Source organism: Esox lucius, chromosome 5 (genome assembly GCF_011004845.1).
Source record: "Esox lucius isolate fEsoLuc1 chromosome 5, fEsoLuc1.pri, whole genome shotgun sequence".
Lineage (NCBI taxonomy): Eukaryota > Metazoa > Chordata > Actinopteri > Esociformes > Esocidae > Esox > Esox lucius.
Window position 1 is genome coordinate 2,538,797 of NC_047573.1, and position 22,203 is coordinate 2,560,999.

General features: G+C 45.1%; 1 protein-coding gene across 6 annotated transcripts in view; it reads left to right on the plus strand.

Annotated features, from left to right (window-relative positions):
* Window positions 1-22,203, plus strand: part of LOC105029863 (zinc finger MIZ domain-containing protein 1) — a 167,042-nt gene that overhangs the window by 121,132 nt on the left and 23,707 nt on the right. For 4 of the 6 annotated variants that reach the window (XM_020046824.3, XM_020046828.3, XM_020046826.3 and 1 more), the window contains one exon: window positions 15,406-15,441. The exons of 1 other annotated variant lie outside the window; for it this stretch is intronic. In XM_020046824.3, coding sequence (XP_019902383.2) covers window positions 15,406-15,441 — 36 coding nt within the window. Of the gene's footprint in view, window positions 1-9,484; window positions 10,049-15,405; window positions 15,442-22,203 lie in introns of those variants that run through there. One more of the 6 variants, XM_010903423.5, reaches the window with a different exon arrangement.

Genomic DNA, 22,203 nt, shown 5'->3' on the forward strand with positions numbered 1-22,203 from the left:
ACCTGTTTAAGCGCCCCTCAAGCAATGGATTAGACTGGGTTAATGTGTTTTGAGGCGTTAGCCCAAGCAATTAATTTGATTGGGTTAATGTGTTTTGAGACGTTACTGACAAAAAAGCGACATTCTAGGCCTGTTTTAAGAGGCTAGGTCAAACCAGGTCATCAGGGATGATTTCGCTTGAAGCCCCACCCGAGTAAATAACTCAAAATAGCCGGTGCCTTCAATGGCGGTGTCCATGCAATCATAGACTGCATCATGGGAAATACTGTGGGATGCGTCCTCTAACCTACTCTGTGGTAATTACCTGACTGGACATCCCCATCGAAGTTAATGTTCAGTGAACTGGCTTCATTCAGTTTAGTGGATCTTGTATTCCTTTGGCCACACACTGAGAGTGGGATAAAGAGAGACAGGCTCTTGAGCGGTCTCTCAGACCTGGGCCCCAGGGCCCGTCTGCCTGCCTAGAGAAAGACTTCCAGCTGGGCTGTTGCTGAGCGACAGAGAAAGGGAGTTAATCAGATGACAGGGCCGTGATGGCGGCAACTTGTCGGCGTGGCAACGGGTCGGCCATCCGACACCAAACACAGACATGTCTAGTGTAATCCTCTCCACATCCTCCTCCTCCCGCTCTACCTCCTCTTTCTCCCTCTGTAACTCTTCCTCCACTCCTCCACAACCTCCTCCTTCCCTAATCTCTTACAGAGAACAGATCAACAGAGAAATGCCATCTTAGCGAAGAGATTGCAGGGATAGGAAGAAACAGAGGAGATGGAGAGGAGAGAAAAATAGGAAGAGCTTAGAGAGATTGAAGAGAGGACAGATTTAATTTAATACAGTGTTCTCTGCATAATGTTGTTTTAACAGTAATTTATTTAGCTCTGTCTGCCAGGCTTCCTGGACTTCATCCAGTCCTTAAAGAGGCTCCCTTACACACACACGCGCACACACACACATCTAAAGAGGCAGTGACTACACCCCACACATTAGAGACACAATGAGTCATGCAACTACAGTGACACCGATTCAAGTTTAGAATGTTTACTTTTTTTTTGTGATTTACCAGATACATACTGTATCAAACTTCCTGCATGGTTCATCATTGGGTCTCCTACTACTGGTCAGTGAAGACCCTGAGATCTCTTAGGTGCCCTTACGGTGCCTGTCATTAAACTCGGATATAATCACAATAACCATATAATAACATAAAATACTTAACAGAATCGTATGAATGAGCTTATTTGGGATGATTTTACACCAAATAATTGGTATTCTGAAAGGGTAGGGAGTCTATTTTTTATGATTAAATATTAATAAATGTCCAACATGTTGAAACATGGTATGTTGTTGAATTGTTTTAACTGGAAAATGTAATACCTGGTGCATGTTCTTCATCAGAACTCGACTTTCCTTTTCACCATGAATAAAATTTGAGGGAAAATGACATGAGCAGTGAAAAAAGGGAAAGTGAATCTGAGTGAGTCTAAGAAATCATAGCCAGTTGCATGGTTGTTGCTGCTGGTTGTCTGAATGTGCGGTTAACTGTTTCTTCACCAAATCATCCAGTCTGAGTTGGGGCATATTGGTAAAAAGGATGTGCTCAAACATGGCACAGCGCTCAAACAGTCTTGCCTCAACCAGGCTGACTGACCCAGTGTCTGTTCTTGGGTAGCTGATCTCATGGAGGATGTGTCATGGCTTGAACAGAGCAGAGAACAGGCCAGTTGTTGTTGAAGCTGCATGCTCATTTTCAGGTGGGCCGTAGAGCCGCCGAGTGGAACTGGTGGTTGCTGTTCTCTGGGGTGGGGCCAGAGTAGAGACCAGGGGGAGGAGGATCCATCAGACCAGTAGAGACCAGGGGGAGGAGGATCCATCAGACCAGTAGAGACCAGGGGGAGGAGGATCCATCAGACCAGTAGAGACCAGGGGGAAGAGGATCCATCAGACCAGTAGGGACCAGGGGAAGGAGGATCCATCAGACCAGTAGGGACCAGGGGGAGGAGGATCCATCAGACCAGTAGAGACCAGGGGGAGGAGGATCCATCAGACCAGTAGAGACCAGGGGGAGGAGGATCCATCAGACCAGTAGAGACCAGGGGGAAGAGAATCCATCAGACCAGTAGGGACCAGGGGAAGGAGGATCCATCAGACCAGTAGGGACCAGGGGGAGGAGGATCCATCAGACCAGTAGAGACCAGGGGGAGGAGGATCCATCAGACCAGTAGGGACCAGGGGGAGGAGGATCCATCAGACCAGTAGAGACCAGGGGGAGGAGGATCCATCAGACCAGTAGAGACCAGGGGGAGGAGGATCCATCAGACCAGTAGAGACCAGGGGGAGGAGGATCCATCAGACCAGTAGAGACCAGGGGGAGGAGGATCCATCAGACCAGTAGGGACCAGGGGGAGGAGGATCCATCAAACCAGTAGAGACCAGGGGGAGGAGGATCCATCAGACCAGTAGAGACCAGGGGGAGGAGGATCCATCAGACCAGTAGAGACCAGGGGGAGGAGGATCCATCAGACCAGTAGAGACCAGGGGGAGGAGGATCCATCAGACCAGTAGAGACCAGGGGGAGGAGGATCCATCAGACCAGTAGAGACCAGGGGGAGGAGGATCCATCAGACCAGTAGAGACCAGGGGGAGGAGGATCCATCAGACCAGTAGAGACCAGGGGGAGGAGGATCCATCAGACCAGTAGAGACCAGGGGGAAGAGGATCCATCAGACCAGTAGAGACCAGGGGGAGGAGGATCCATCAGACCAGTAGGGACCAGGGGGAGGAGGATCCATCAGACCAGTAGAGACCAGGGGGAGGAGGATCCATCAGACCAGTAGAGACCAGGGGAAGGAGGATCCATCAGACCAGTAAAGACTAGGAGGAGAAGAGGATCTATGAGACCAGTAAAGACTAGGAGAAAAGGAGGATCCAGCAGACCAGTAAAGACTAGGAGAAGAGGTGGATCTATTAGACCAGTTGTGATTTCTTTATGAATAGTTTGTTTAATCTATTGGTCTTTCATGGCGTGATTTGAATCCCAAATGGCACCATATTCCCTATTCACTGGACTATTGACAAGGCTTGCTCAGCTCCAGTTCAAGTAGCTCACTAGAGTAGAATAGGGTGACATTTGGAATGTATACTTTCCTAGTACAGCACAAAGCGTATCGCAGCCTCTGTTCTGCTTGTAATCTTATACACAGCTGCTTTCAAGGGACCAGACAGAGGATCAGTCATTCCCTCTGTTGAGGAAATACAGCAGGGGTGTGGCCCAAATCACACCCTGTCCTTACTTATCAACGAAACCTGCCCAGGGCTGTAGAAATAATAATGCACTACATTGTGTAGGGAATAGTGAGCCATTTGGGAGAGATCCAGTCAGCTGCACCCCTGGATAGATACATTTACCGGGCTTATGTTGGGTATCTCCACATGGCGTCCAAGCAGTTTACCACATCAGAATCACCGGTAAGGAATGGGGTGCCAATCTGGGGCCTGGTGGAAAGTAGTGCGCTGGATACGGATTTGGATGCCTTTTCAGATGAGGGCCTGGTCTCTGTCCGTGTCAGGCTACGTTATAATTCACAGACCATGGGGGTTCTATCTCATCAGCAAGGAAAATAACACTTGTTATCACACCAGACCACCCCTGTTCTGGCTCAGGGGAATGGTACAGTCCGGTACGAATGTTTAGACAAAACGCTTGATCATGATTCTCCCTCCATCTGGGTCAGAGTGGCACATTCCAAATTGCTGTGCTTCAGTGAGCACTTGGAATTCCTCTGTTTTAGAGGGGGAGAGGGAGGGCATGTTTTAGAGGCCGACAGGCAGTTGATACTTAAATACCCTTTTTGTTATTTTGATTTTTTTTCTTTGTTGACTGAAAATCTGCACTTAATGTATTTTGAAGAAATCCAATTCGCACAGCTTATCTTTATGTTCCCATGGCCTTTTTCATTGAATGCCACATTCCCATGTGTTGTCATTGTTCCTCCAAGACATCCAAAATAACCTTTTCTTTTCTATCATATATCTTTCTCTTTACCTTGCTCACTCCCTTTCCCTCTCTCTCTTTCTCTACATCCTTTTTCTCTCCTTATCTTTCTTTATCTCGTTTGTCCCCTTCTTTCTGTGTTTCCTTCTCTCCCTCTTCGTCTATCTTTCCTTCTCTCTCTCTCTCTCTCTCTGGATAGCACTAGTACTGTGTTAGGTCCTTTGTTGCCTTATTGTGTTGTTTCAACAACAGATTTTAAGGTGTGAGTTAGAAGCTGCAAGTGGGTTTCCAGGTTTCAGAAAACCAGCCCAAGCATGAATAGTGCAGGAGGTGGTTTTTGATGGAATGTTAAATGTTTTGTGTCTCTCTTTGTACAACAGAGATTTTTTAAAACCTGCCTTATCAGTCAGCCCGTTCACTTCTTTAGGATCATCACAACTCGTTCTTCTCAGGTACCAAAGTGTTATGACAATATTACCCACGGGATATCCCTGATATTGAATTAAACATGAGTGAGATTACAATATTAGCTGTTTTTCATATATGATCTTAGTTTGTCCAAAGGTCTGTTTAACCTGGTCTTTCTAGTTTTCATCCTAGATCTCTAATTGAGACCAGGAACACCAGGGAAGGGCAGTAATCTACCTGGTAGGAACAAAAACCAGCAGACCCTCCGAGGTCAGAGTGGAATGGTGTTACTCCATGTACATCTCATGTCCTTAGACTTGCCGTTCTCGAGATGTGTGTTTCAAAGAATAAAATAAATCATATGAATATTGCTTTTGGAAAAATCAGCCACCTCAGATGATTCAGCTTAACAAAGTATTAAATCTGGGGGACAAAGGAATCTATCAATGCAATTGATGAGTTATCTGTTCTTCTGCTTCATGCTGAAAGTTGAAAGTCTGTTACAGTTTCAGCCCAAGTAATTTTTTTACATTGCTTCGTTCATTTCTGACAGTGAGAAACCTCCCCACAACATGAAGCTGCCCCTGCCATGCTTTACAGTAGGATGTGTGTCATTTGGGTGATTTGCCACCTTTGGTGTACAGCAAACCTAACTCTTTTTTGTTGTTTTTTTATACTCTTTGCGAAAAAGTTCCGTTTCTTTTGCCGCATGGCTGCCTCTGAGCGTTTATGCTTCAAATCTGATTCTGGACTGGCTTTCTGGATTGGCTTTCTGGATTGGCTTCCAGGAGTAATGGCTTCCTGTTCGTCTCCCCACCATACTGGCAAGATACAGTGGGGAGAACAAGTATTTGATATACTGCCGATTTTGCAGTTTTCTTTTTCATAGGTACTCTTCATCTGTGAGTGACGGAATCTAAAACAAAAATCCAGAAAATCACATTGTATGATTTTTAAGGAATTAATTAGCATTTTATTGCAAGTATTTGATATACCAGAAAAGCAGAACATAATATTTGCTATAGAAACCTATGTTTGCAATTACAGAGATCATACGTTTCCTGTAGTTCTTGACCAGGTTTGCACACACAGGGATTTTGGCCCACTCCTCCATACAGACCTTCTCCAGATCCTTCAGGTTTCGGGGCTGTCGCTGGGCAATACGGACTTTCAGCTCCCTCCAAAGATTTTCTATTGGGTTCAGGTCTGGAGACTGGCTTGGCCACTCCAGGACCTTGAGATGCTTCTTACGGAGCCACTCCTTAGTTGCCCTGGCTGTGTCTTTCAGGTCGTTGTCATGCTGGAAGACCCGGCCACGACCCATCAGTCGTCCTGTCCCTATTGCAGAAAACCATCCCCAAAGAATGATGTTTCCTCCTCCATGCTTCACGGTTCTTGGGGTTGTACTCATCCTTCTTCTTCCTCCAAACACGGCAGGTGGAATTTAGACCAAAAAGCTCTATTTTTGTCTCATCAGACCACATGACCTTCTCCCATTCCTCCTCTGTATCATCCAGATGGTCATTGGCAAACTTCAGACGGGCCTGGACATGCGCTGGGTTGAGCAGGGGGACCTTGCGTGTGCTGCAGGATTGTAATCCATGAAGGCGTAGTGTGTTACTAATGTTTTAGGTGCAGTTAATACAGGTAATGAGTGGAGAACAGGAGGTCATCTTAAAGAAAAACTAACAGGTCTGTGAGAGCCGGAATTCTTACTGGTTGGTAGGTGATCAAATACTTATGTCATGCAATAAAATGCAAATTAATTATTTAAAAATCATACAATGTGATTTTCTGGTTTTTAAAATGACAGACCACTACATGCTTTGTAAGTGGGAAAACCTGCAAATTCGGCAGTGTATCAAATACTTGTTCTCCCCACTGCATATGGAGTTTTTGGAATATTGTTGTTATATGCAGACTTGACCGGTCTTGGCCATAAAAGACTGTAGCTCTGTCAAAGTTGCCATTAGCCCCTTCGTAGCCTCTCTGACCAGTCTCCTAATTGCTCGGTCATCCAGTTTGGAGGGACGGCATGATGTAGGCTAGGTCTTGGTGGTGCCATATACCATTCACTTGGTAATAATCATCTTGACCCATGCTACAAGGTATATTGGAGGCCATCAAAAAGTTTGACCCCATCCCCTAAACTGTTTTTTCCCACAACTTTGTCTCTGAGTTTTTCTCGAAAGCACCTTGGTGCTCAAGGCTGACAGTTTGGACTACCCCACAGAGAGAACATGTATAAACTACAGAATTTATTTATTTGCTGAATTAATTCATGTGAATCTTTACAAATGAACACAGGTGTAATTTTAAAAGTGATTGGTTGCTCTAGTTAAGAGTGGTGTGGTGACTCAATTCTGATATTTTAGTTTTGTATTTTAATATACTGATTCATTTCACAACAATAAAACAAATCCCTTTAAGAATGTGGAGGATGATATGAAGATAAGTGGGAAAATTCCACATTTAATGAAACCTCTGAGGCACTTACAAGGCAATGTAGACTTTCCCTCACTATATCTTCCTGGTTAAATCCCCTCCCCTCACTATATCCTCCTGGTTAAATCCCTCCCCCTCACTATATCTTCCTGGTTAAATCCCCTCCCCTCACTATATCCTCCTGGTTAAATCCCTCCCCCTCACTATATCTTCCTGGTTAAATCCCCTCCCCTCACTATATCCTCCTGGTTAAATCCCTCCCCCTCACTATATCCTCCTGGTTAAATCCCCTCCCCTCACTATATCCTCCTGGTTAAATCCCCTCCCCTCACTATATCCTCCTGGTGTCTAGTTGGCTCTCCTGTCCGGCGTGTTGCCATCAAGGGGTGAAATAGTCTTGTTGAATAGCAGTAAGTGAGAGGATCATATCCACACAAGCCTGAAGGGGTGTCATACTCTGTGAATAGTACTCTATCCCTCTGCCATAGCCAAGCTGCTCATTCCACTCTGGGTCTGCATGGGGTTAAGGACAGTTCAGCTGTGGCTTCTCCTAAATAGAAAATTACATGGGATGTCTGAAAACATTGTTGGTGGCCTAAACCCATATTTGAGCGTCAGAGAGTTGGATGGAGTTCAAGACTGTCTCTGAGAACTGGAGATCTATCTCAGGGTGAATGCAATGGGAAACTAATTTGAGACTGGTGGTCAGGATTTTGACAGTGAAGCCCTTTATCCACTTTTCAAAGGTCAGCTTAACTTGTACATATATCTGTGTCTTTCTCGTGTTCAGTATGAAGCAAAACATTATATTTTCTCAGAAATACAGAGATAGAATGCCCCCGGAAAATGTAGATCTTTCCACTCTCTCCAATTTTTGTGGGTTTTTTTGTGTGTGTTTTTTTTTGTGTTGTTTTTTTTTTTGTGGGGGTTTTATTTTAGCAAATATTTTTTGCTTTAATCTACAAAAAAAAAAAGAAAAACATGTTTTTAGCATTTTTTGCCATTTTAAAGAATAATAAACATCAGAATTATTTTCATGTAAATTTTTTATGTTTTTATACCCCTTTGCTATGGCACTCCAAATTGAGCTCAGGTGTATCCTGTGTGCTTTGATAATCCAATGCTTTGAGATGTTTCTAGAACTTTATTGGAGTCCGCCTAGAGAGAAAGGGAAGGTGTTTGAAGACGTTCCGAAGGCACTGCATCTCTCTGTGTCTAGTATGAAGAAAGTTTGTTTTGTGAACCAGTTTTAACTTGTACTGTACATAAACGTCCCATCTTTGCACTAATGCTATTTAGCAATTGAGCTAACACTATTTCCAATTTCTAATAATTTTTTTATCCACAACCTAATCTGACTGTGGAGAAGATAAAAGACACTCTCTGAGAATATCCCAAACTATACCTTTAAGTCTGAGATATTAAAACAAGGCCTAAATCTCGTTATACAATCACAGAAAATTCTCAAACACGTTCTAATCCAATTTACTTGATAAATAAGATCACAGACAATTAATCAGGTTTCACTTTCAAACTGATGTTGCTGACGCATTTTATTTCTGCAACAAAAGATTTTCTGCAACAAAAGTCCTATTGTGAGGAAATAGTTCCTCATCTTTAGTGAAGGCTGTAAATCAACATGTCTACTGTTGGGACTTTCTCTGTCTCTCTGTCTGTCCCTGTCTGTCAGTCTCTGTTGTCTGTCTGTCCCTGTCTGTCAGTCTCTGTTGTCTGTCCCTGTCTGTCTGTCCCTGTCTGTCTCCCAGCCATACAGGAGGTCAATATTTCAGGTCAGCCATGATCAATAACTTCTAATATAGGACTGTAAATCAGCGTCATGCTCTCGTCTCAGCTGGTCTTCCAGGAGGTGCCTGGGGACGTGAGACATGGTGGTTCCACCTACAGGATGGTTGGACACCTTCATTCCTCTCTTTATTCCCTTTTTCTTTCCTAGATTTTCCTTCCTTTTTTCTCTTCCTCTCTCTAAATTCAATTTCGATTACATTTTATGACTTCATTGGCATGGGAAAACATTGTTTACATTACCAAAGCAAGTAGAAAATAACATTATTAACAATAATATTAAAACCTACAATAAATAACAGAAGTCAAAACAAAGTGAATCAAACAAGTCAATTTTTTAAGTAGATATGACATATTTTTATATTATTCTCTCTCTTCCTCACTTCTAACCTTCCTACTGCTGATGATGGAGTTAATTATGTTTGTGGTCAATGTCCATCTTGAAATTCATGCAAATCTGGAAGTGAACCAATTCACGGGCACAGTCTCAATTCAGTCAGTCAGCTTTAGGTACACAGGACTCCATGGGCCATGTGGCTTCATTGCTCAGACTTCATCCAAATAGCCGAAAGGTGTGATTTATTGTGATGCTGAGTGAAAGCAGGAGGTGGCCAATCAGAGGTGGGGCTCTCCTCTGATTGCGTTTACGCGCCTCTGTTGTGTAAACATGTAGTCAAACCATGCCCGGTGATCATTCTGCTGGTGTTGAGAGACCAAGCTCACCACCCCTCCCCCCTGATGACCATGTCTGGCCCAGGGAGCTCACCCTGCCCCCACTCCGCCCCCACTCCGCCCCCACTCCGCATATCAGGAAGTCAGCCTTCATCCCAAATGGCTCCCTACTCTCAGTCTAGTGCACTGCCCCTGGCCGGGGCGCTGGTTGACAGTAGTGCCTGGGGGATGTAGAACTATACAAGGCGTCTGGTTCTCTGTCCCCTGCCTGTGCCTCCTCTACCCAGAGTCCTCCCCGGCCACTAATTAGGATAACTAGTTCTCTGGATTAGGTCAGTGGCGTGAAGCGCCCGGCTGATGAGAAGGGTCTGAAATCACGGCTCATTCCACCCATCCAGGAGCACTGCCTTGCCCTTCAATCGAGCCGGAGTGCTGCTCCCTGTCTGTAACCAACGCCGCTGCTTGGAGTGAATTGATTGAGGCTTCCTTTTTCTTCCTGACTCTGGACCCGGGCCAGGATACAGGCTGGCTAGCACATTAGGCACCACCCCACTTCCAAGTTTGAAATGTGAGCTGCCTGCCTGCGTTTCTCTCCCTCGTGTCTCTCCCTCCTGGCGATGTGTCTGTGCCTGCTTCTGTGTGATGTGTGTATTGGGAGAGCGAGCGATGGATCACTAGACAGGAAGAGAGAGGACACATCAATAACGGCAGCTGCAGCACACTACTGAGGTGAGGAGATAAAGCATTTGGTTTTTCTCTCCCCCTCTCCCCCTCTTTCACTGCCCCCCTCTCTTTCCTTTCCTCCTCTTAACCATTTAGCAGCAGTTTCCTCTCTGTCCTTAACCCCTGAGCAGCAACAGAAAAGCCGGGTCCTTGTTTATGAGGCAGGGAAGTCAGAGACATTTAACGTCAAGCTTGGCTGTTTCTTCTTTCTCTCCCTCTGATCCAAACGTGTGTGTGTGTGTGTGTGTGTGTGTGAGAGTGCATTTTGTCTTCTCTGCTGGCTCTATGAACAAAGTTCCCTTCTTTTAAAGGCTTAACCCTCCTGTTCTCTCTCGCTATTGTCTGAGTGTTCAGATGGAGAGAGAGAGAGAGTAAAGCATGAGAGGACCTAGAGAGAGGGAGAGAGTGTGGAGAGAATGACGGAGGGCAGATAGAGAGTGTGAGTGAGACAGAGAGAGGAGGAGAGGAGCCTGTGGCAAGAGGACAGCAGTAGCCCATTAGCCATGACTCTGTGACACACACACACATACACACACATCCTATCGGTGTTAGACACAAACACACATACACACACATACACACACATACATACATATCCTAACTGTGATTGACACAAACACACATACATCCACACACATATACATACATATACATCCTATCTGTGCTTTCTCCTGTGAAACCAAGAGAACCACTGAATAGTTGATGTGTATTGTGCAGTGACTTGCAAGGCAGAGGAGTGGGGAGGGAGGGAGAGGAGAGGAGGGGAGAGGGGGAGAGGGACGGGAGGGAGAGGAGAGGGAGGGAAACTGAACAGAGCCCTGAGACATGCAGGGGGAGTGAGGGAAGGATGAGAGAGGGATGAGAGAGGGATGAGGGAGAGTGTCAGGAAGCTCAAAGACATACTGGCTGGCTTGAATAGGGCACTGAGTTGTTGAGCATAGCCTCTAGTAGTGCCCCTATTTTCTGCTGCCCCTGGTCAAAGGTAGTGTACTAGGGAGGGAATAGGATGCCATTTGGGCCTGGGTGGCTGGTGAAGTGGACTGCTGTGAATGGCAGCGAGTGTGAAGCTGTGAAAAGGAGCAGAAGAGGTGACAGCCCTTTAGAGGGCCGTTTAAGGGGTGTCTTTGTGGGGGTACATTCACTGACGTGGCAGGGGGTTGGAAGGGGAGGCGTCATGGGCATTATTGTACCCTTTGGGGAGGGAGGGTGATCAAGCGTTTTTTTTTCCTTCATTGTACCCTGGGGGTACATGCCTTCCAAATGGCCCCCCGTGGGGCAGTTAAGAGACGGGATGCCGTAAAGCAGTCGTTTGTTCCAGTAGGACCGGTATACTGTATAACCACGCCGCCGCTTCACGTGGTTGACTGTTTGTTCCAGTAGGACCGGTATACTGTATAACCACGCCGCCGCTTCACGTGGTTGATCGTTTGTTCCTATAGGACCGGTATACTGTATAACCACGCCGCCGCTTCACGTGGTTGACCGTTTGTTCCAGTAGGACCGGTATACTGTATAACCACGCCGCCGCTTCACGTGGTTGACCGTATGTTCCAGTAGGATCGGTACACCGTATAACCACGCCGCCGCTTCACGTGGTTGACCGTATTTTAGACAACGTTTTCTGCCAAACTCTTAGCGGTTAGCAGTCGGTCAGTTCGGCACAGCCTGACCAAAACCTGTTCAGATTGTTTCTCTGGCCTTATGGTTTCTCCTGTGATCGCTGTGCTTCATTTTGTTACTTGGTGATTTACGGGGACAGTGCGCTTTGAATATTGCTTGTTATAAATGATCCAGTTTTAGTTTTAGCAGTCTAGTTTCTCCTGCTGTCACAGGGCTGACTGTTGCGTTAGGAGATAGCAACGTCTTTTAAAATTGTATTTCCACTTGCTTTGTCAATGTAAATAAATCCCATGAAATTCCCTTTCAGTTGAATTGATCTGAAGTAAATAACAGCTTGGTGGGTATAGTGACAAGATATTATCAACCTCAACCATTTACTCTGAATCAGTTCCATGTTGTCTCTCTCACTGTTGTGAACTGTAGGTCCTTCCATATCGGGACAGGCAGGCAGGCAAGCAGACAGGCAGGCAGACAGGCAGTCAAAATATGTCCTTTTATTATGATGTAGTCTAGCCACTCCTTCTAATCCACTGTAACAAGGGTAGCTACTTCAAACGTAATCACACGATTAGCTTTGAGCTCTCAGCCCACCAACCGCTAGTAGCTAATATCTTCATTACGGCTTTTGGGAATTATTCAGCAATTTTCCCTCTGTTGCACCTCTGTCTCTCCCACTCCCTCCATCTATTTACTCTTCTCTTGCTCTCCATCTCTCTCTCATAAGCCCCCAACATGCTTAGACAAGAGGAACATTTTGCAACAGACAGTCCCTGTCTTCTACACTGACTGCCGACTGACTGACTGATTGACTGACTGACTGGTTTTAGTTGTGAAATCACACGTCGTCTTTGTCCGGTGTTCAGAGTAAATCCAGATCTCATTACTAAATCATCAGACTATAACAGGAGTTATCAGCTTCATGTGTAAAACCCAACCCTGTTGCATTTCTGCAGCCTGACTGATGCAATAAGTTTCCACCAGCAATGCTACACGCTGTTTAAGGGATTCACAGGACCGGGTGGCTTTGCCCTTGTTTCTGTACAGTTGTATTCTCTCATCTAGTCTGTGACAGCACACTGACACATGGAAGGATGAGAGGCACATGAAAGCGACAGCAGGCACCACACTTCAGTGGCTTCATATCCCTGTGTATCTGTCTGACTGGAAATCCAGCGTAGAAAACCACTCCACTCAGAGAAATCTACAGTGAAGTAGGTGAGAGAGAAACAGAGGGAATTAGCCACTCCACTCAGGTAGAGAGGAAGACAGGAGAGTGAGGGAGGAAGGAGAGGGAGGGAGGGAGGGAGGGAGCACAGAGACAGAGAGATTTAGCCAAAGACAGGAAGTGGCTGAGGGTTGAGAGGAAGTTGAGGAGGGCCTTCAAGATGTTTTAAATTGAACCCTTATGTTTTAATCAGAACCTGGCGAAGACTAAATGAACAGCCACTTGCATCTTTGATGGTTCTGCTTAGTCTTTGATTATTCTTCTTAGTCTTTGATGGTTCTGTTTAGTCTCTGATGGTTCTGCTTAGTCTTTGTTTTAACTGTTTGGATGTTCCATACACTGGACATTCTTGTGTCAATTTTGACAGCATGTGCAAGTGAACCATAGTTAATCAAAGAATCCCAGACTGTCTGTCTAAAAAGGATTGACATTTAAAATGATATTTGTTTGTAGGAAACATTTCGTGCATTTGTTAATACAGAACAGATTTTTGCCATGCGGCTGAGAGGATATTTTCTCGTTTTTAAAAAAGTTTATTTTATACTGTAATTTAATCAGGTGTGTCAGTTTACAGTGGGGCAAAAAAGTATTTAATCAGCCACCAATTGTGCAAGTTCTCCCACTTAAAAAGATGAGAGAGGCCTGTAATTTTCATCATATGTACACTTCAACTATGTGAGACAAAATGAGAAAAAAATATCCCGAAAATCACATTTATTGGTAAATTCCTCTGTAAAATATGTTTTTGGTCTCCTACAAAAAAGCAAGATTTCTGGCTCTCACAGACCTGTAACTTCTTCTTTAAGAGGTTCCTCTGTCCTCCACTCGTTACCTGTATTAATGGCACCTGTTTGAACTTGTTATCAGCATAAAAGACACCTGTCCACAACCTCAAACAGTCACACTCCAAACTCCACTATGGCCAAGACCAAAGAGCTGTCAAAGGACACGAGAAACAAAATTGTAGACCTCCTCCAGGCTGGGAAGACTGAATTTGCAATAGGTAATTTTTAGAAAATTTTAAGAAATTGGAAGACATACAAGACCACTGATTATTTCCCTCGATCTGGGGCTCCACGCAAGATCTCACCCTGTGGGGTCAAAATGATCACGGGGGGACCTAGTGAATGACCTGTAGTGAGCTGGGACCAAAGTAACAAAGACTACCATCAGTAACACACTACGTCGCCAGGGACTCAAATCCTGCAGTGCCAGATGTGTCCCCCTGCTTAAGCCAGTACATGTCCAGGCCCCTTTGAGGTTTGCTAGAGAGCATTTGGATGGTCCAGAAGAGGATTGGGAGAATGTCATATGGTCAGATGAAACCAAAATAGAACTTTTTGGTAAAAACTCAACTCGTCGTGTTTGGAGGAGAAAGAATGCTGAGTTGCATCCAAAGAACACCATACCTACTGTGAAGCATGGGGATGGAAACATCATGCTTTGGGGCTGTTTTTCTACAAAGGGACCAGGACGACTGATCCGTGTAAAGGAAAGAATGAATGGGGCCATATATCGTGAGATTTTGAGTGAAAACCTCCTTCCATCAGCAAGGGCATTGAAGATGAAACATGGCTGGGTCTTTCAGCAGGACAATGATCCCAAACACATCGCCCGGGCAACGAAGGAGTGGCTTCGTAAGAAGCATTTCAAGGTCCTGGAGTGGCCTAGCCAGTCACCAGATCTCCACCCCATAGAAAATCTTTGGAGGGAGTTGAAAGTCTGTGTTGCCCAGCGACAGCCCCAAAACAGCACTGCTCTAGAGGAGATCTGCATGGAGGAATGGGCCAAAATACCAGCAACAGTGTGTGAAAACCTTGTGAAGACTTACAGAAAACATTTGACCTCTGTCATTGCCAACAAAAGGTATATAACAAAGTATTGAGATTAACTTTTGTTATAGACCAAATACTTATTTTCCACCATAAATTCATAAAAAATTGATTTTCTTTTCTCATTTTGTCTCTCATAGTTGAAGTGTACCAATGATGAAAATTGTATTTTATACTGTAATTTAACTAGGGATGTCAGTTGTGAACCAATTGTGATTTTCAACAATGACCTGGAGAGATCATTGAATAAACAAGCAATTACCCAGATTCAGCAGGTGTATTGATCAGATGGCAGAATCAGCAGGTGTATTGATCAGATGGCAGATTCAGCAGGTGTACTGATCAGATGGCAGATTTTTTATTTTAATTTTTTTAAGAAGAAGCGAGGACTCTTTTGCTAATTGTTCCAGGCATTAAAACAGACCTAGTTATGACACGCTAATATGAGATCTGAGTAAGAATGTCCCCCTAGCAGTCACAGTGGTAAAACCCCTACATCTGGCCCAGTTATAGCGGTTCTACTGAGCACTTCATCCATTCAGATCAGTGGGCCGCCTATCAGAAATGTTGGGATCCCTTTTGCATTACAAGTAAAAACTTTTTGTGATGTTTGTGTTAATGTCAAATGCGTGCGTGCGTGCGTGTGTGCACGCACCTCTCCTGAACATTATATTTGACCCCAACAGAGACCAACAGCTGCAGAGGATGTCTATCAGACTCAGGTACTCATGCTGTATCAGTGTGCCGCGATTGTTCTTTACGCCAAACGTCATGTAGTCATCGAATCAATGGATCAGTCAATCATTCCCATCGCAGTTTGGCTCTCAAATGGTTCCCCTCTCAAAATACAGCACTACGGGCCGTGTTTACACCGGCAGCCCGGTTCTGACCTTTCATCCGCTCATTGGCCTTTCGACCAATTACATCGCACCTCTCCAAATCAGGTTCCTGAGTCGAAAGACCAATGTGAAAATGTGTTGATTTGAAATAAGTTTACTAATACCAGCGCTGGGCTGCCTGTGTTGGGGAACAGGGATCCATTTTGGACACAGTCTTTGTTGTCTGTTTGTGCTAGAGGACCAGACGTACACAAAATGGTCTGTTGCATCCAGTGTGGCTATTTGATTAGGCGTTAGCAAGGTTCTGAAGGCTGTCATTGGCTGCCGAAGTGTTTTTGTCTGTGACAGCATGGTTGTTTGCACACTGTTTTGTCATTTTGTTGTTGTAATGGAACATATGAACCAGCTGGTTGATTTACATTCCTTCATATTTATTTTTCCATAGGTGGTGTTTTCAAGTAGATGTGTGTTTTGCAGTGTTTGGGGATTATGATAGTTGTCAATGTTTTCTTCAAACCGTCCTTCAGAAGGAGTAGTGCTAATGACGTCTCCTGACGTTAACCGGAGGAGCTGGCGTTAATGGCCCCATCCCAGAGGAGTACCCGTTCATCAAGCTGCCTCCGGCCAAAGAAAGCTGCTGTTCCTGGGGCCGGGTTTTGGTTTGAGACCTGGTTTACGTACCGGGTCAGAGGTAGAGCAGTCCAGTTACACTGTCTCTGTCTTAGTCAAAGTGAACATATCTGGGATTAGGGAATCAGGTCGCAGCTGTTTTTAGCCAGTGGGACTTACTCGTTGACTAGGAATGACTGAGTGCAGGCTACACACAGACTCATGCACGCACATCTTAAAGGATTCCACTTCACTCATGAAAGAGTGGACACACATTTATTTGCTTGGCTTCGCGTCTGTGAAACATACCTCCAGACAGTGAAGGCCATAGACTCTGTCCTTATTTGAAGCTGCTGTTCAGGAAAGCTTTTAATTCTCTCATCGTATCCTCTGGGGACAACTGTATTGTTTTGGGGATTTTGTAAAGGGGGCCTAATTAAGTTTTTTTTCTCCTCAAGATTTTTACCATCAAATGAACAAAATCAGTTTTTCAAGATTTAATTGAGGTTTTAGCTTGTTAGTATGCAAGACTTTGGTGAAAATTATTGACACAATAGCATTTCAATGTGCTGCTCCCCTTTGCACGAAGGTGAAATGTTTTGACCACTGACATAACAGGTGTATGGTTGCCGTGGAGAAGCACAGTTCATGTCTGTGAGCGTTCTATTGGTCCTGAAGAGACCAAGCCGCTGCACTGAATTCAGAAATAAATGAGGAAGGACCAGCATGTTGGATTGGTATCATTGGGTTCCCACTGAATATTTTTAAGTAACAACATAGCCACTGGGAGATGCTTCGATCAGGGGTGCTGGTGACAGCTGAGAGGGGCGCAGTGTTGAACAGCTCCCCGACAGACAAACCACGTGCCTCAGTAGCAGACAAAAGCTAACAGTGTCTACGAATCTCGTCAGGGTGTGCTAAATCTGCCATGGGGGGGCCAAGTGGTGCTAGGTCTGTGTTAGGGGGGCTAAGTGGTGCTAGGTCTGTGATGGGGGGCTAAGGGGTGCTGCATTGGGGGCGCTGCTGTAATGTCATGAGCAGTGTTACTCAGCTATGGCATCACTAGGAGTAACACTGCTCATGACATCACTAGGAGTAACATTGCTCATGACATCACTAGGAGTAACAATGCTCATGACATCACTAGGAGTAACAATTCTCATGACATCACTAGGAGTAACATTGGTCATGACATCACTAGGAGTAACAATGGTCATGACATCACTAGGAGTAACAATGCTCATGACATCACTAGGAGTAACAATGGTCATGACATCACTAGGAGTAACAATGCTCATGACATCACTAGGAGTAACATTGGTCATGACATCACTAGGAGTAACAATGCTCATGACATCACTAGGAGTAACAATGCTCATGACATCACTAGGAGTAACAATGCTCATGACATCACTAGGAGTAACAATGCTCATGACATTACAGTCCTGGGAGTCATTGAACTGGTTGACTTGCTTTAGCTACCAGATGTGGTTCACCTAATTACTAACTCTGGAGTGTGCAGACCTCTCCTCATTAGTTATTTTTGTATTAATTCTAGACATTATGTATAATTTTCCAATTAGCCTTTCATTTGCAAAATGTAAAGTCAGTTCTTTATACTGGTTGGGATCCAATTGAATCCTTTCTGAGATCTTGAGGCAGTGAAATGTGAGCCCTGTGAACAAGGTGTGATGTTTTAAACTATCAGCCAACTCTTTTTAACATGGAGGTCTCATTGTTAACAGCCTCATTCTAGGTTTTGACTTAGAAAGGGAGCCAGGATGATCTTAGTCCTGTGTGTGTGTGTGTGTGTGTGTGTGCTGGCTGCTAAAGGAGTTGTGTTTTCGTTCTGACCCTGTGCCCACTGTGAGAGTGTCACAGGTGTTTCTGCTACCAGCATGTGTGTGTGTCACCCTGCTGCTTGTTCATTACCAATCATCCCTGGGGAATACACACATATACACACACATTGACACAAATATATCACACACACCCATACCAAACACCCACACACCTATACCAAACACACACACACCCATACCAAACACACACACCCACACACCCATACCAAACACACACACACCCACACACCCATACCAAACACACACACACCCACACACCCATACCAAACACACACACACCCATACCAAACACACACACACCCATACCAAACACACACACACCCATACCAAACACACACGCACCCATACCAAACACACACACCCACGCACCCATACCAAACACACACACCCACGCACCCATACCAAACACACACACCCACGCACCCATACCAAACACACACACCCACACACCCATAGCAAACACACACACACACACACCCATACCAAACACACACACCCACACACCCATAGCAAACACACACACACCCATGCCAAACACACACACACACACACCCATGCCAAATGCATACACACACACCAATTCCAAACACACACAAAAATACAAAACACACTGTTACTCGTGATAGATATATGGTGTTCTGTTACTCTGGGTAACACATTGGTGTTATGTTACTCTGGGTAACACATTGGTGTTCTGTTACTCTGGGTAACACATTGGTGTTCTGTTACTCTGGGTAACACATTGGTGTTATGTTACTCTGGGTAACACATTGGTGTTCTGTTTCTATGGGTAACACATTGGTGTTCTGTTTCTATGGGTAACACATTGGTGTTCTGTTTCTATGGGTAACACATTGGTGTTCTGTTACTATGGGTAACACATTGGTGTTCTGTTACTATGGGTAACACATTGGTGTTCTGTTACTCGTAGGAAAATGGTGGTACTTGGGTGTGTTCTGTTACTCTATTATTGATTTTCTCAGTCTGTTTATTTTACCTGCCTTGTTGAATTAAGAAATAAATATTCAGTCGCCAAATATGGATGAATTAAGATAGAAAGATGTAACATACGTTTGGAGGTGTTTTGCTGTAGACCAGCTTTATCTTAGGGAAAGATGTGCATTAACTGATTAAAGATTGTATTTAGGTTGGAGGGATTTGTTTAGGATTTGGCATAAGGAATTAAGGGTCAGCAGGGGGTTAACATGGTATAGATGTTGCATGTTCCCTCAAGCAAACTCATTGGGTTGTTTATAAGAAGCAGACTTAAGAGTACATATGCCAGCAGAGATTGTTTCTCCAAGCTGTGGCCTAGTTCTGGGTTAAGTGGTTACCGTGAGGTTAAGCAGACTTGCAAATTACTACGTTCAGTGTTGGAAGTGTGTGTAATCGGAGAGCAGGGTTAGATCAGTGTGATATGCTGCTTACACAGGATTGGAGGATGTATGGAGGCGTTTTAATCGGAATGTATTTGGTGTGTAAACATAAATTGAACATATTTGAACATCTCATCTGTGACGTATTCTGGTTCCCTGGTATTGAATTCTTGGTTTCATTGTTGTGTATCAGTCATACTAATAACAGTGGTGTTAGCTATAGCTCTCGTCATGCACATTCAGATAGGACGGCCTTTTGATGGAGAGAGAACGGGGGAGAGAGTGGAATGGAGGGAGGGTGGGTGGACGGGGGAGCAGTGACTAGCTCCGAGGCTGTTGACGTAGCAACATAAAGAAAACAGGATGTCAAAACGACAACCCAGATAGTCTAAACCCGCCTCAGCATGTGCTCCCCCCACCCCCTCCCTGAGTGCCTCCTGCCCCCACCCCCTCCCTGAGTGCCTCCTGCCCCCACCCCCTCCCTGAGTGCCTCCTGCCCCCACCCCCTCCCTGAGTGCCTCCTGCCCTCACACGGACACATATGCTCCTGGAGGCACTAATACCTCCTGGTGACTGGCTCTCTCCCCCTCTTCACCAGGCGACCAGATGCACATGGCATACCATGTTTCCACACGCACACGTGCACACGTGTACACACACACACCATGTCCAGCAGGACAGAAGGGTAGGGGGCTGTGTTTCAGCACTGGTGTGTAACTGGACCACAGCGGAGCAGCTCTGGAATGGGCTGTAAAACCTCCCCAGCAAGTCTGATTCCCAATGCAGACAACGACCTGCAGAGGAATCCTATATCACAGCTTGGCCAGAGGGTGAGGGATGGAGAGGGTGAGAGGGTGAGGGATGGAGAGGGTGAGAGGGTGAGGGATGGAGAGGGTGAGGGATGGAGAGGGTGAGGGATGGAGAGGGTGAGGGATGGAGAGATAGACAAAGAGGGAGAGAGAGACAGAGAGAGTTGTAGGCTATATCAACACGGGGGTATCACCCCACACACACACACACACACGTGTTGATATAGCCTACACACACACACACACACCCCCATACAGATATAGCCTACATACAACCCCCGTGCTGATAATCGTGAAAAAAATACAAAAACATAGTTTGCTGCGTTGAATCCATCTTGAATAAATCCATTACAAAACTTAAAAGGCTACTCTGTTTCAACCACTACCTCTCTGCACTTCTTTTGTCAGCTGAACTTGAGGAACAGCTAGTTCTACAGTGGCGAGTTGTGGTCTTGATAAACCAACATTCTAGTGTCCTCGTGCATCCCCATGAATCCTCGTGCATCCCCATGAATCCTCGTGCATCCCCATGAATCCTCGTGCATCCCCATGAATCCTCGTGCATCCCTGTGCATCTTCATGCATCCCCATGAATCCTCGTGCATCTCCGTGAATGTTCATGCATCCCCGTGAATCTTCATGCATCCCCGTGAATCCTCGTGCATCTCCGTGAATGTTCATGCATCTCCGTGAATGTTCATGCATCCCCGTGAATCCTCATGCATCCCCGTGAATCCTCATGGCATAGTGTTTAGTTACTTTTTACCCAGATCAGAGCTGTTCTAGCTATCGCTGCGCTATTAGAAGTGAAAAAAGACAGAAAGATATGATTTGAGATTAGCACAAACTGCTAACGTGTACAATCAGGCTGTGCTGACCGGGGGACTTTGATGGGGAGGGCAACCACTCCAACAACCTGGGTGAATCTGGACAGTTGTATCTACATCTGATGACAATCTGAACCTGTCAGGAAAGGACATGTCGCTGTTATATTTTTTGCATGCAGACTCTCTACAAGAGTCCGTTTCTGCCTGCCGCCTGGATGTTTTGGGAAAATGAATAAAGATAAATTGATAGAGGCTCACGTTTCCTCATGTTACTGAAGATCCATTTGCATTGGGAGTATTCAGTGAGCAAAATGTTGTCATTGGCGAACAAAACCATTCTGAGTGTACAGGTACATTAGGATCCCGCCAAGAAAACCTACAGTAAATGATTCCCAGCTTTGGTTTACCAGATGTTTATGTCCCTACTGCTTGTTGGAAGTAGCTTACACAGCTGCTAACACCTCAAACATGTTGACCCATCTATGTTGACATCACCCCAGAATCACCTTTGTCTCCCCAATGTATTCAAGCAGCACTTACCATCAAACTATTTGGGCTAAAGAAATGACAAACGCATGTCTGCCTGCCTGTCTGTCTCTGTCTGTCTGCCTGCCTGTCTCTGTCTGTCTGCCTGCCTGTCTCTGTCTGTCTGTCTCTGTCCGTCTATCGTCTGTCTGTCATCTGCAGTGTTGGGTATAATGCGTTACATTAGTCCGATTACTAGCCAGACTTTTTAAATGTAACGAGTGATGTAACGCGTTAGTTGTTTAATTTAAGTAACCCCTTACTAGTTATTTTTCAAATAAATAAAGCGTTGCTCAATTTCCCTCAGTGCAACCTACGTATCTGTACGTAGCATTACTTTTTCTCTAGTAGCAAGTGTCAACAAAGGACGCAAAGATGGCAGCACCAGCTCTCACTGATACAGGTCATGATACAACAACCAAGCCACTCGCTCAGCTCTCATTCATTTAAAACGATACGTAGCATTGACTAGCGATTTGTGCAGCGGAAGGCTGAGCTCGGATGAACTTTGATTCTGGCTTGGGAAGCAGTTTACTATTTCGACTGCATCGTTATTACTGCATCATTATTACTGCATCGTTATTACTACATCGTTATCGCATTACAACCAATCACGCGGTTGCTGTTATGTTTTGCT